This window comes from Ostrinia furnacalis, unplaced genomic scaffold (assembly GCF_004193835.3).
Source record: "Ostrinia furnacalis isolate ACB-3 unplaced genomic scaffold, ASM419383v2 OfSCF3837, whole genome shotgun sequence".
NCBI classification, from domain to species: Eukaryota; Metazoa; Arthropoda; class Insecta; order Lepidoptera; family Crambidae; genus Ostrinia; species Ostrinia furnacalis.
This window is the reverse complement of record NW_021134076.1, coordinates 123511-139198: the sequence shown is the minus strand read 5'-3', so window position 1 is coordinate 139198 and position 15688 is coordinate 123511. Positions and strand designations below refer to the sequence as shown.

At 39.0% G+C, this 15688-nt stretch overlaps 1 protein-coding gene across 1 annotated transcript in view; it reads left to right on the top strand.

Moving 5' to 3' along the window:
• The window catches only part of nAChRalpha1 (nicotinic acetylcholine receptor alpha1), a 102163-nt gene extending 86475 nt beyond the window's left edge, over nt 1–15688 (top strand). The window contains exons 4-7 of the mRNA XM_028312214.1: nt 10854–11034; nt 12433–13023; nt 14188–14463; nt 14820–15688. Of these exons, the coding sequence (XP_028168015.1) occupies nt 10854–11034; nt 12433–13023; nt 14188–14463; nt 14820–15032 (1261 nt within the window). The 3' untranslated portion in view covers nt 15033–15688. The remainder of the gene's footprint in view (nt 1–10853; nt 11035–12432; nt 13024–14187; nt 14464–14819) is intronic.

The window sequence follows — 15688 nt, the reverse complement described above, 5'->3', positions numbered from 1 at the left end:
TTTATGTCAGGTATATCTTTCCTTGACCAGTCCCCGAAGGCAGCGCCTGTTCACAGACATGACGTGTGAACCAGCCATTAGATTTAATTTAGTAAAAACTACTTAAATAATTTCGAAACTTTAATAATCATAATGATCTGTTACTTTAATTTCGGGCGGGCGAAGTCGTGGGCAAAAGCTGGTTTAATACAATATAATTTTTATTTCAAATCAAACTAACTGAAAATGACAATTTGACTAGTTTTTGACCAATTTGACCGTAAATGACGGTCAGTCAAATTCAATCAGTTTTGTCAATTTTAATTTAACACTTGGCCACCGACGTCCTTTCGGCACATTCGCGACACCCCCGACTTTTGCATACCGAGCGCATACCGAGATTTGAATTTCGAAAGAAAGTTCTCGTTTCGGCTGTTTATATGAAGTTACAATACTGTATGATATTATTACCGTGGTATGGTAGTGAATTTTCGAAAAAAAATCGAAAATCTTTGAATGCAGTTCTCTTTCTTTTCAAAAATAAAGGAATGTTTTCTTTCAGTAAAACTTTCTATCTACAGTAATAAGAGTACTTTCCCTCCAGGTGGCATTACAAAACTCCACCCTGTATAAAGGTCCTTCTATTAGGATATATAAAGTCCTTCTTCGAGGCCATCCTCATTCTGGGGAGGCTATTATTCTGTATTATCGCGACAAGCAGACGAGTTTAGTAGGAAGTTAACCGCGACTGATACAAGAATGAGATCGCCCAGTTAAGATGGGGAGGGTTACGTCACTTTGTTTTGAATCAAGGTTTATTTTGTGGGGTTTATGCATTCGTTTGGATACAATGGGAAGAGTTACGGCGTTTTTATATGGCGGGCTGATTTGTGGGAGTGCTTGGTTGCGTTTTGTTACATTTTTAGGCATTGATGTTTTTGCAGTAGGCTTGACAGTATGTAAGCAGATAAAGAGTTTTTTTTACAATTTTATTAATGTCGTAGTCGAAGCCGTATTATTATTTTTCCACTAATTATTATTTTTGTTCCGTTTATCTGTAATGTTATTTCTGACATTAATTATCCAGTATGATTTTAAGCAAACAATGCATTTTAAGCAATGAGGTAGTGCCTACTTGGTAAACAGTATCTATTAATAAATCAGAATTCAATTTTTCAACAAACTTCCTACCTTGAAATAAAACTACATCCTATCACATTGTATAATAATTCAAATTTCAAAGGATATCAGAGGTTTTAAGCATTAAGGCTGGGTTGCACCATCTTACTTTAACTTTGACAAACGTCAAAAACCTGTCAAACTCCATACAAAAACACGGGTTATCGATAACGATAACGAACCGTAACTATAAAGTTACGGTCAAAGTTAGGTGGAGCAACTCAGCCTAAGTTACAAACACACATTTAACCATCTAAAGTCTACACTACAATACTTACAAAGCTAGCCAAATCTCATTCCACCCCATTCTACGAAACAATACATCAGCCCAAAGAATCTACAAAGAACACTGTAAATGGAAGCAATTTTAATTTCTCTCATTTTTTGTTCGTAACGACTTAAAATCCCCATTTTCGCTTAGAGCATTCAACTGTTAAGAAGTTCTTAGTTGGGTTAAAACTTGAGAATTCTAGCCGTACGTCTTAAGGACTTGCCACACTGGATGCGATCTGCGGTCAGGTCAAAGTGAACGCAGCTCGCTTAATCTTGAACAAAATTCTCGGTCTTTATACTTTTTGTATTGATCATCACCATCATTTCAGCTATAGGACGTCCACTGCTGAACATAGGCCTCCCCCAATGATTTCCACAAAGGCCGGCCGGTAGCGGCCTGCATCCAGCGCCTTCCTGCTACCTTATGAGGTCGTCGGTCCCCTTTGTGGCCATCTGACTGTACGGGCACGTACAAAGAACACAAACCACGCACCGCTGAATTTGTCGGGCCCGAACCGCAAACCGTCGCCCTGATTGACAATGTTGTTCATACACAATGCGGTCTGCGTTCATTTTGACGTGACCGCAGATCGCAGACCGCATCTAGTGTGTCAAGTCCTTTATGAAAACACCAGATTCAATCTAAGGAAGCCTATATTAAGTTTGGTCATTACACTTTTGGCTCCAAGTCAAAAGATAAATCAATAGGACTGCCTCGGAAAGGCCACTGAATTTCGTCGACACATTTGTTTTTTATTGCATCTGACAGTCGGGTTTTGTGGGAACGTTGAGGTGAATTAGTTGATATTGAGGTTGATGTTGTAAGAAAAGATAGGCAAAAGCATTTATTAGGTGAACCAAGGAATAGTGTTTACGTACGGAGTGTCTTTTTAAGTATGGATCACACAAAAAATATTGATTCTACTGCTCAAATGCAAAAACTTTCATACAGAAAAAATACAGAAATTCTTAAAAAATATTACTATAATTAGCTGATAATAATTATAGATGATGATAATTTGTATGGATTTTTTTTATCAAAATACGAACCTCTTTCTCTTGAGGAAAATTGTTGCATTTGAGCAGTACAATCAATCCTTATACTTAAAAGATAGCCCATATAGCGTCAATAGTTTTTAACATAATCACAACTTTATTCTTCCAAATCCAATTATGTTAACAGCTGATTATGTCTGTTGGTTTGGTATAATTACATGCTAGGTGTCTGATGATCGCTCAATAACAAATTAATTATCTCACACAAGATTTAATGATCGGATCCGCTCTCATAATAGACCAATTTGGTAAAGGACATTGTCAGAAACCGCCTAAAAAACCGCCCAAAAACATTAACCCATCATAATTATTTTCTATTTTTTTTAATACATTAAGCACCCTTTAATTCTAATGGACACTTAAGCATTGAAAAATTAAATAAATAAGTCTTTTAACGTTTATTCTATAATACTATTACAACTTCCGGACGTTTTGGTGCGTGGCATGGTCTAAAACCTATCAAGTTCCATTATTTTTGCCGATAAANGTGAACGCAAGCCCGCATAATCTATGAACGAAATTCTCGGTCTCTATACATTTTGTATAAATGCGATCTGACCGTACATCATCATTATCATTTCAGCCATAGGAGGTCCACTGCTGAACATAGGCCTCCCCCAATGATTTCCACAAAGGCCGGCCGGTAGCGGCCTGCATCCAGCGCCTTCCTGCTACCTTTATGAGGTCGTCGGTCCCCTTTGTGGCCATCTGACCGTACGGGCATGAACAAAGAACGCAAAGCACGACCGCTGACAGATTGTCTTGCCCGGACCGTTGCCTGACCGACAATGTTGTTCAAACACAATGCGGTCTGCGTTCATTTTGAGATCGCAGACCGCATTTAGTGTGTCAAATCCTTTATAAAAACACCAGATTCAATCTAAGGAAGCCTATATTACGTTCGGTCATTACACTTTTGGCTCCAAGTCAAAAGATAAATCAATAGGAATGTCTCGGAAAGGCCACTGAATTTCGTCGACACATTTGTTTTTTATTGCATCTGACAGTCGGATTTTGTGGGAATGTCGAGGTGAATTAATTGATATTGAGGTTGATGTTGTAAGAAAAGATAGGCAGAAGCATTTATTAGGTGAAACAAGGAAAAGTGTTTACATACAGGGTGTCTTTTTAAGTATGCACACAAAAATTATTATTGGTTCTACTGCTCATTAATGCAAAAACTTTCATACAGAAAAAATACCGAAATTCTTAAAAAAATTACTATAATTAGCTGATAATTATAGATGATGATAATTTGTATGGATTTTTTTTAAGATACGAACTTTTAGCTTTCTCTTGAGGAAAATTGTTGCATTTGAGCTGTAGAATCAATCCTTTTTGTATGATCCATACTTAAAAGATAGCCCATATAGCGTCAATAGTTTTTAACATAATCACAACTTTATTCTTTCAAATCCAATTATGTTAACAGCTGATTATGTCTGTTGGTTTGGTATAATTACATGCTAGGTGTCTGATGATCGCTCAATAACAAATTAATTATCTCACACAAGATTTAATGATCGGATCCGCTCTCATAATAGACCAATTTGGTAAATTTGATCCTGCTCTCTCGCTCAGCCAATTTATCAATGAAAGGGATCACTAAAACGCTAATGTTTACATTCACGTATTTTCACATGGTAAAGCTGGATTGATTTTCTATGAAAAAAGATAATTATCTTGAAAATCATAGATAAGAACTGCTCTTCATCATCATCATTAATTTCAGACATAGGACGTCCACTGCTAAAGATAGGCCCCCAAAAATCATGTCCACATCACCCGGTTGATAGCGGTCTTCATCCAGCGCCTTTCTGCTACCTTTATGAGGTCGCCGGTTCACCTTGTGTGTGGTGTAAAATGCTATTAGCGCTCCTGCACACGACCGCAACCGCGCCGCCGCCGCGCCGCTACACTGTTCATACGCGCCGCGTGAAGCCCGCTGCCGCGCCGCCGCCGCGCTGCTGGCGAAATTATGCTTTAATGGCGCTTTACTCGGTGCGTATGAACAGTGTAGCGGCGCGGCGACGGCGCGGCGGCAGCGCGATGGCGGCGTCGTGTGCAGGAGCGCTTAGTGTTATCAAATTAGGCTTTACAGTACAGATAGTGTTTATAGTAGCAGAATCCGATGACATGCAAAAACCCAGCTGTTTCTGCAACCTAAGCTGTGTTATTTAGAATCCTTTTTGACTGCTCTAATATTAATTTTGTTCAAAACTGCTTTACTATTCAAGCCATAACCGTAGCGTGGAGCTTTCTAATTACAATTCCACCGGTTCAGTTGTTAAGACCAGTTCTGCAGTTGTTATACCTGCTCGCTGTATACAGGGTGTGTGGGAATTTGAACCTCAAAGTTAGGTTTAGTTATGATGAGTTTAAACTTAATAGAGTTTGTTAACTATTGTCGAAAATGGAAAACAATTTTATTAATTAAACAGGTCTAAGTATCAGCTCTTCAACTCGTATAATCAGTGCAGGGATTGTAGGCCCAATCCTCAATTTTAGGAGAGAGTTAAGTGCTCCTGCAGGAGAGCCCTAATTTTAACAGACGATTTGATGCAAGCTCCACTAAAGACCTATGAAACCTGACGATTCAATGATTTAGATTTAATCATTGTCAAAGTAAAAGAAGTAGATTCGTATGAAACTTGATTTTTAAACCTTTCTATCTGATTCGGACTTGCTATGACAAATGTACAAAAACAGACAGATTTTAAACGTAAACACCTCTGTTTTTACTTCGTATATAAAGTTACAAAGCTTCAGCCTGTATACCGCCTGCCATCTACGACAGTACACTGTAAAACAATTGTGTAATCTTAATTTTTTTGCAGGCATCTGAAGCATTTTTGCTTTAGTTTTAATTCTTTAAATTGCGCTCAGTTGTACAATTGGGTAAGCAAATTAGACGCTAATATTCCAAACTTAAGTAACACAATTGCTATTAAGTTTAGTTCTAGATATGTCTGCTTTTCTTGAGTACTTCGCAGCAATCACTTGACTAGACATTTGAAGTGGAATAAAAACAGTAGTGCATTGTGGAGAAAAAAATGTAAATGGTTCCTTTGCGAGAATCCAGTGACTATTTTGAGATTATTTATTGAACATTTTGTTGCTGGGGATTTATGAAAACGTTTTATCTTTCAAATGATACGCTTTTCACATGAAAATAATAGTATGTAATTTTTCGAAATAATTATACTTAAGTTACCGGTCCTCATAAAGGTCCCAACTGGGCAATATGAAAATCATTGGGAGAGACCTATTCAGTAGTTGACGTCATGTGGCTGAAATGATGATGATGATGTTGAACCACTAAAGTGTAAAAGCATCTTTTAGCTAGTATTTTAAATAAACACCAACTAAAAAATCATCCAACATACAGTATGGTTGCCAAAAACTCCACGTTTCACTTAACTGCATAACGTTAACCTGCAAATTTTAATAGTCATCCACCTTCATGAGTCACGTTCATTTTTAACCAACACCAGCAGCGTCAGTGTTATCAGTAGTTCACCACATTTATATGCATTAGCGTGGTGGTTTGTTGATGGAAAGTGTGGCTTATCCGGTGGTGTTTAGGTGGATGTTTGAGTGGGGTTAGGGGAGTGGAATGTGCGCTTAGGGGTGGCCAAGCGGAAGACACGATAAGTGTTGCGTTTAATCTAAATAGCATCAAGGTGTGCGGAGGCTAAGGGAGCTTACAGACGAGCGACAGTATTGCTGCGACTGCTTGCAACTTAAGTCGTTGACAGTCGTCGATAATCGCAGGCAACATAAATATTGAAATTAGACGACCGTTGTCGACGCATCGCGAATACCGCTGATGGTCGCTGACAGTCACCGATGACTCTCAGAGACGGGCCAGTAGCTACGCCCTCTCAGTCACGTATAGTCAGAGTGTCAACATTTAGTCAAGACAGAGAAAGGCGCGATTCAGAGACTCTCGCCGACAGTCGCCTAAGTCGCTAACAGTCGCCTAAGTCGCTAACAGTCGCCTACCACTATCGCAAGCAGTCGCCATAATAATGTCGCTCGTCTGTGAGCTCTCTAGCGTCAAAGGGGTCTATGTCTGCCCTGTTTCATTGGGTCAGCAAACAATTTGCTAATGGAAATTCTGTTAGGAATAAATGGGATGTAATTTCCTGTAGGTTTTCTTCTGAATAAATTTTTCAGTCAATAATTTTCAACTGTGTAAAAACAACGAACGTGGTATGAAAGGGTTAAAAAAGTTTAAATTTAATTTACAATAAAATTGACGTCACTTACGAAGTTTTTAAATGTAGAGTCCAAAGGTACGAGAACTTTGAAAAATTAATGACTGAAACGAGTTTCATGTATAAGACAGTTAAACTGAAATGAATCTCAATTATCCTTTTCATATGGGCAATTTAAACGAATATTCCCAAATAAACTCTTACCTGCATTTTAAGCCTTTCACCTCTTTAACTAAAGTTGTAAATGTAATGCGCAACTCCAACATATTATTAAGATTAGCCTTTAGTCCATGGCTTGCTGTAATATTTTCAAATTTAAGCAGACGCGGTTTTATGCACCTGTGACCCTTAAAAGCTCTCGGAAATTCGCTGCCAACTTTATTTTTAATGTTACGGCGTTACGTTAATGGAAGGTGACCTATTTTATGACGCCATTTTCAGGAATGCTCCAAAGTTGCTTGTGACAGTCTTAAGTTGTTCCAATGTCAATGTGAGACTTGTCGCTGTATTGTCTTTCTTTTAATAAGAATTTTAAGTTGCGGAATCATTATTATTTTTTTCTTTTTGTTTTGTTTTAATAAGGCCCTGTACTTCTAAAATGATGATGTGTCATCACGTCATTAAATAGGTATAGTTGTTGTAATTCACCAAGGCGAGTGAGCTTTACGTGTGTGGTGGCTCGCTACTGTTAGTTTTCAGAGTTTTGACAGACATTACACTATCGATATGTGCATGTACACGTACACACACAAGTAAAGCTCAATTGCCTTCGTGAGTTGCAAGAACTATAATCAACCTATCTTCTTCTTCTTTTCGTGTCGACAACAAACCTACACAGTGTCAGCGCAAAACTCCGCCACAAGAGTGGCGTTGTCAGTAGCACTCATCAAATCCTCCTGAGTGCAGTTGCTTGGGCACTCAGGGCATGACATCAGGTGCCTCATCGACTGGGGAACAAAACCGCACCTGCACTCCATGTTCAAGCCATCCAAGAATCCCCACCTGACCAGATTGTCCTTACTACGGCCAACCTGCGTCCGAAGTCTATTTAAAGACTTCCAGGTAAGCCAGGGGAGCTCATGTCCAGGTGGAGGACTCTCAGACATAGGGACAAAAGGGCAGGGGAGATCACCTCTCTCGCGCCATAACCTGCATCTCTCTTTGATGATGACATCAACCTATTATAAGTAGCTACAGTTTTCTCAGAACTGGCTCACATTATTGTCCTAAAACAGTGGTAGGGTTGAAATGGGACGTGTAAAAGCGCTTTTTAAAAGCCTCATTACAATAATGACTTTTATGACTCTACTCGTAAATAGCATCTAGTCACAACGGTTTTGTTACATATTTATTTGTACAAATCAAGGAAACGTTATTATTACATCTGATTGATGATTATGACTTGTGATTAGTGAAACATTTCGTCGAATGGTTCGTTATTGGCCAAGGGATAACACATTAATCAATAACAGAATACTTTCATTATTGTGCGTATTACGGATAACAGCACATTAACCCTTTACACACGAGAATAAAAAAGTGTCAATATTTTAATAAAACTTTACTTAGGGGTTATTTTAGAGTTTAAATAAGATTAGAAAAATACTATAAAAATTTTTGAATTTTCAGTTTTCCTGAAAGTATGNGGACAAAAGGGCAGGGGAGATCACCTCTCTCGCGCCATAACCTGCATCTCTCTTTGATGATGACATCAACCTATTATAAGTAGGTACAGTTTTCTCAGCACTGTCCTATTATTGTCCTAAAGCAGTGGTAGGGTTGAAATGGGACGTGTAAAAGCGCTTTTTAAAAGCCTCATTACAATAATGACTTTTATGACTCTACTCGTAAATAGCATCTAGTCACAACGGTTTTGTTACATATTTATTTGTACAAATCAAGGAAACGTTATTATTACATCTGATTGATGATTATGACTTGTGATTAGTGAAACATTTCGTCGAATGGTTCGTTATTGGCCAAGGGATAACACATTAATCAATAAATGAATACATACTTTCATTATTGTAGATATTAAGGACGACAGCACATCAAGGTAAAATCTATGGCATTCTATTTAATTGTAATGTGTCAATTTTGTAACATAAATGTTTAGTCTGATATACTAGCGTGTGTCCTACTTGTCTATCAAATTCAAAACGTCACTATTCTCACCTCTCCTTCTCATTGCATTATTTATGCAAGTAGGCTTTTAAAAAGCACTTTTACACGTCCCAGTATTAACCCTACCACTGCTTCGGGACAATAAATGGGTCAGTGCTGAGAAGAAGCTGCGCAAGGAACTCAGTCACTATTGACAACATCTGTTTATCCGGAACTACAGCGTACACCATAAGCTACTTTGATGACTTTAACAATGTACGAACATAATAATTGTATTTTGTGAAGGAATAGAAAACATCTTGCCATTCTCATTTTGTGTCTTTAATATTACTCGTATGTAGTATAGCGCTTATGTGTATATCAATTACCTAATTCGAACCCTTTATTTCGTCTAAGCCTAGTACATTGTCTTAACTTTATTTATGTCCACGGTTGGGCTTAACTGCGGCATCCTAATACCGGTTTATCACGATAATCCTCTGTATGTCAAACCTGTGGCTGGGACGATAGTTTGGCACGGGAAAGTGCCCTTTGTTTTATAGAAAATAATGTACAAATTACAACAACATTTGAAGAGTAACATGGGCTTACAGACGTCTATTGTGTAGTCGTTACAGCTCGGTCTATGTTACACCTACCTATTATACAGATAATAACATACTTGGTTTATATGAATCATACCTTATACCATACCTTTTAATATACCTGTTGAAGTCACATAATCCCAACTAATATTATAAATGCGAAAGTAACTCTGTCTGTCTGTCTGTCTGTCTGTCTGTTACGCTTTCCCGCTTAAACCTCGCAACCGATTTTGATGAAATTTGGCATAGAGATAGTTTGAGTCCCGAGAAAGAACATAGGATAGTTTTTATCCCGGTTTTTGAAACAGGGACGCGCGCGATAAAGTTTTTCTGTGACAGACAAAAATCCACGCGGGCGAAACCGCGGGCGGAAAGCTAGTATGTGTATAAAGTGACATCTAGTATCAAAATATAGTACTGTTACGGGTTTTAGTTGTTACAAAGTGATACTAGATGGCACTGAGGGTCGATTAACACGCGGTTCAATTTGATTTTTTCCATTTCCTTGGGTTTATGTGTCTATCAAAGTCTGTAAAAAGGTAGAACATTGTAGTAGAACAGAGATAGAACTAGTTTGAAAGCCAAATAGAAGGATATAGTACATACAGTCCACGGTTTTATTGTAGCTACCTAGTACAGACCTGTTCATGATCCTTCGAGCCGGATGTATATATGAGTATATCATGAACATTATACGAGTGTGTTTGAGTAAGACGGTGTAACACCATCGTAAAAAGATGTAACTAATTTTATTACAGTATTGATTCCCCATAACTATTTGTCTTACAAAAGTTACCTCCAACTTACTTGACTGATTTGTTGAACTATGTTTTATTGCCCCTTACTGGCTGAACTTTTATAGGCAATAGTAGTTTGATACGTAAAAACTTTGAATTTTCGAAGGCCTAACTTTCCAAAAACTCAATTGTAGCGAAATTCAAAATGCAAATTCCGTTGAAATTTATTTAAGCCACTGGGTCTCGAACTCTTGACACACAAAATCTGCTGCAAGTCATAAAGCCGAGAAATCTTACTTCAGTAAGTGCTCGTCATAATCCCAACTAATATTATAAATGCGAAAGTAACTCTGTCTGTCTGTCTGTCTGTCTGTCTGTCTGTCTGTCTGTCTGTCTGTCTGTTACGCTTTCCCGCTTAAACCTCGCAACCGATTTTGATGAAATTTGGCAAAGAGATAGTTTGAGTCCCGGGAAAGAACATAGGATAGTTTTTATCCCAGTTTTTGAAACAGGGACGCGCGCGATAAAGTTTTTCTGTGACAGACAAAATTCCACGCGGGCGAAGCCGCGGGCGGAAAGCTATTAACTATAAGTGCATAGTCTTACGTTGACGGGGCCCATTTTTAACTGGGCCCACGGGGGACCGTGACGGGAAGACTGGGAAGTCTTGTGTCAAATTCTAACTCCATTTTTCTTTCCAGCGCGGATGGTAACTACGAAGTGACAATAATGACGAAGGCCATCCTCCACCACGACGGCAAAGTGGTGTGGAAGCCGCCGGCCATCTACAAGTCTTTCTGCGAGATCGACGTCGAGTACTTTCCTTTTGATGAGCAGACCTGTTTCATGAAGTTCGGGTCGTGGAGCTACGATGGTTACACGGTGAGATTTAAAAATGTTAATGTGCTTGTGAAGTATAATCTTAATGCACGAGCTTAAGGTTCATGGTGAATTTCATTAGAATCAAAATGCGTTTGAAAAATTGCAAAGTTCCATGTCTTATAACATACGAGTAACTTAATCCTTTTGGATTACCTAAGTGATTGTGAAATGAAATGTGATGGATCTGACTCACATTAATGTAACTACTATTTCATAATATTGTTTATCAATGAATATCTTCAAGGAAGACTTATTATACATCTTAATGTGGTAAGAATGAAGTAGGTAGTCGATTTTAACTTACTGACTTATTCATCCTACTAAAATTATCTAAGTAATAAGTGTAAACAAGAAACCACTCTAAACACTAGACTTAGGATTCTAACAAATAAATAAAACGAAAAAGAAATTCCACAATCAACAATCACAGCTATATTACAAATAATTTAAGACAGGCAATAAAAAGTCTTTCCGCCAATTGAATGATAGTTGATTTCACAGAACCAACGACCGTAATAGCTACATTTCTTTTACAAAAACACACGAATTACAAAGAATGTTGTACCCAGCCTAAAAAGGGAATGTAATCGAAATTCCGCAAAAGGGTTCCAATTTCTGCTGCCAAGAAATAAATATGGGGTAGCAATAAATAATGCAGGAAATGAGATATATGCGATGAAAGGAAGTGATAAAAAGTTTCAACCTGAGTTTACAATGATAGCTCTGAAAGAGACACCACCATTCATCGGTGTAAGGGAGCCAATAAATCTAAGGCTACCAACTCAACATAAATAAGCCAGGACTTATTCTGTGCTTTATATCGCGGTGTTAAAGTTCACAAGGGATTCCAAACTTCTGCTCACACCTCAGATCGTAGCTCGAGATAGCAACCGGCATTTATAACCGACTGGGTGGTTTGATTCCCTTATAACAGATAGCTCGGTATTTTCGTAGTTCCCAAGTAATCGCATAAATCGAGAGTCGTCTCCACATGGCTATCGCAGTTTTTGTGTTCGTCGCTCGTCTGCTAAATCTTTCCGAAAAGTAAATACTTACCGTACTGTCAAAGTTTTCTCAATAGTAAGAGATAGAGTGATTAAAATGAAGAACGCATTGTGAAGTAATTTCTATACGAAAGTATTTATTTACAAATTAAAGTAAATCATTATACTTGACGACGCATGAGTAAAAATACTGAATTGATGAATTTCGCCTAAAACCTTTTGATCAGAATTTTCCGCGTACTCCGAGGGCACTTTATGACGTCGCCGCGTCGGTTGAATTGAGCCACGTCAGAAGCATATGGCGGATCATTACGTTTGACATTAGGGTTGTTACCTCAGTTATTACAGCCCAAGCGATTATGGAATTCGTTTTGACGTTGTATTTTTGTTGCAGGTGGACTTGAGGCATCTAAAACAAACACCAGACTCGGATCACATTGGCATGGGCATCGATCTCTCTGAGTACTACATCTCCGTCGAATGGGACATCATGCGAGTACCCGCCACGCGAAACGAGAAATTCTACTCGTGCTGCGAAGAACCATACCCCGATATCATTTTCAACCTAACCCTTAGGAGAAAGACCCTCTTCTACACGGTCAACCTCATCATCCCCTGCGTCGGAATTTCGTTCCTTTCGGTTCTCGTCTTCTACCTACCCTCGGACTCTGGTGAAAAGATCTCACTCTGCATTTCAATCCTGCTCTCTCTTACCGTGTTCTTCTTGCTATTAGCAGAAATTATCCCACCGACGTCCTTAACAGTCCCACTGCTGGGAAAGTATTTGTTGTTCACTATGATGCTAGTCACATTATCAGTAGTTGTCACTATCGTGGTGCTAAACGTAAATTTTAGGTCGCCAGTCACCCACCACATGGCTCCGTGGGTGCGGAAGGTCTTTATAGATTTTTTACCCAGAATATTGTGTATACAAAGGCCAGAGAAGCCGCCGGATGATGATGACGATAACGATAAGCCGACCGAGGTAAGAAATATTGAATTAATAAATCACATTAACGAAAAATCCGAACAGCACCCACACTTCCCTGAACTCATTAATCATTTACCTGAGCACTCAATAGAGTAGCGTTTTAATTAAACTTGAGAAGTGAATGCCTTTACAAATGAAGTACTTCAGTTGAAATCCCTTTTGAGCGAAAAAAACAAGCTGCTCCTTTTCTCCGCGAATTCGTTCAAAACATTTTCCGCCAGAACCAATTCGGCGTTACAGTCGAGCCAACAGTAACGATTTTAATTGTCGTCAGCCGCGACACTCTTGGGGAAGGTTTCTTCGGCGATATTCTAAATCCATTGTGTTCTGTGTGTATCGTGGAAATATCGTTTCCAACCCAATTTCATTCCATTTCGATTTTCCTTTATTACTCAACGCCAGAGGCTTAACGAGCGCGAGCCCGCGTTATTTATGTTCCCCTGGTGGCTGCGAACGGATCGCGCGATATACGGCCAGCAGACCCGAGCTGAGGCTCTACTCCGGCCTAATTGTGTGCCGGCTTAGGCCACGTCGATACACTATCCCGCGAAACACCAACTGACGTTTTAATCTCACGGTATTTCACGTACAGACATTAGCACTCCGGAATAGGACGGCTGGCCTTTTAACTCGGGCTCGTGAATCTATTTAGTCAAGAGCACATTCTAAAGCTAAATTGGAACGCGGAGTTTCCTGCTGAAGCTATTAACATAATTAAGTAGAGCTGGCAGTATTTTTAAATACAATGAATGGTAGGTGTACTCGTATGTCTAAAAGGCGATCTTAAACATCGATGCAAGTAGTAAACAATGCCTTTAAATATTTTTGATACAACTTGCAAAAAAAAAATTTTTTCGTAAATAACCAACACAGTACCTACAACAAATTATACTTAAATCAAATCAAATCAAAATCATTTATTGCATAATGTAGAGGTACATAATTATTATAGGTCACATAAAAATTTATATTGTTCAGCTACATCATACCATATCGGCATGCAACAGAATCAATTTTTCGTGATTCAAGAAATACTTACTACTTTTACTCGTAGATATACAATTCAAACATCATGACTAAGTGTGTTCATTGTACAATTTCAATTTCAACATAATCTAATTTTGACTATGACAATGACTAATCCAACTTTATTTTTAGGTGATCACCGATGTCTTTGGAGGTGACGACATGGATGGCAAATTTAAAGAGTGGGGGTGCGAGGAGTACGAATTACCAGGGATGCCCCCATCGCCCCCTCCGCCCCCGGGGGGTGACGATGAGCTCTTCTCGCCACCCCCCGGATCCCCCTGCCGTCTGGACCTGGATGATGGCAGCCCATCTCTAGAGAAACCCTACGTGAGAGAGATGGAGAAAACTATAGAAGGGTCGAGGTTCATTGCGCAGCACGTTAAGAATAAGGATAAGTTTGAAAGCGTAAGTTCTTTTCTTATATTTTAGGATACCTTATCTTTAATATCAAACGCAGGAAAATGCAGTTCTACGTCTACAATAATGCTATGGCACTTTTTACATCTTCTTTGCAGCTTTCAGCTTTGTTTAGCTGTTCTAGTTCTTTATTATTTTGGCCTGGATATTATTATCCATTGTAATCTAACACTATGGGTCTCACATGTTACAATTAAATATTTTTAACGAGCACCGTACTTACAGGTGATAGAGTTCAGGCTATCTGATTTACGGTTTTCAATCATATTACCTTCTAAGAATGTTCTTCATTACATTTTTCCTTAACAACTTATGCAAAATATAACTGGGTTCCTTTGTTGAAGGTGGAGGACGACTGGAAGTACGTGGCCATGGTTCTGGACAGAATCTTCCTGTTCGCGTTCACGATAGCCTGCGTGTTGGGGACGGCCCTGATCATATTCAGGGCGCCGACCTTCTACGACAACACCAAGCCCATTGACATCCTCTACTCGAAGATCGCCAAGAAGAAGCTCGAGCTGCTAAAAATGGGCTCAGAAGGCGACCCGGGTCTCTGAAATTCGTCTTACGTCTTCGGCCACTCGCCGCCGAAGACGTTCTGGGAGCTCATCGTCATGTGGTGGCATGGATGATCCATGTAAGGCCCCAGAGAGGAACTGACAGGCGAGGACTTTAGTGCTTACGTGGTGCAATGCACGGTGCGCCGGACGATACCGCGAACGCGCATCTTAAGCCGTCTTTTGTAACTGAAACTTTAGTATGTGTCCGTCGATAGTGAACCGCCGGTTACAACCGAGACCGCCGCAACTATTTTTTATAATTAGAACGCTGTATTGAACGTTTATACTTTAAGCGAACGCATCTTTTGTATGTTCCCATCGGACTTTACTTTCCCATAACTTATTTGATACGAGCGCACAAACATTGTACAGATTATCTTTAGGAGGTTTATTGTTTTTTGCGATAGGACGATTAAGTTTCGAGTAACATGCGTATGATACCGTTAATACTACTCTAAGGTTTACTTCAAATAAAATCGAGCTCAATTTCGTAATGTTTAAGTATTGTAAAGTGGTACTATTCAATCAAACGTCGATTAGCATCAACATTATTATGATAGTTTTTTGCAAACGTCCTCTATGAGAGCCGGACATTCTAGATGATTAAAGATGGTGATGTAAAAATTTGAATTATAATTTAGTATTTGATAACT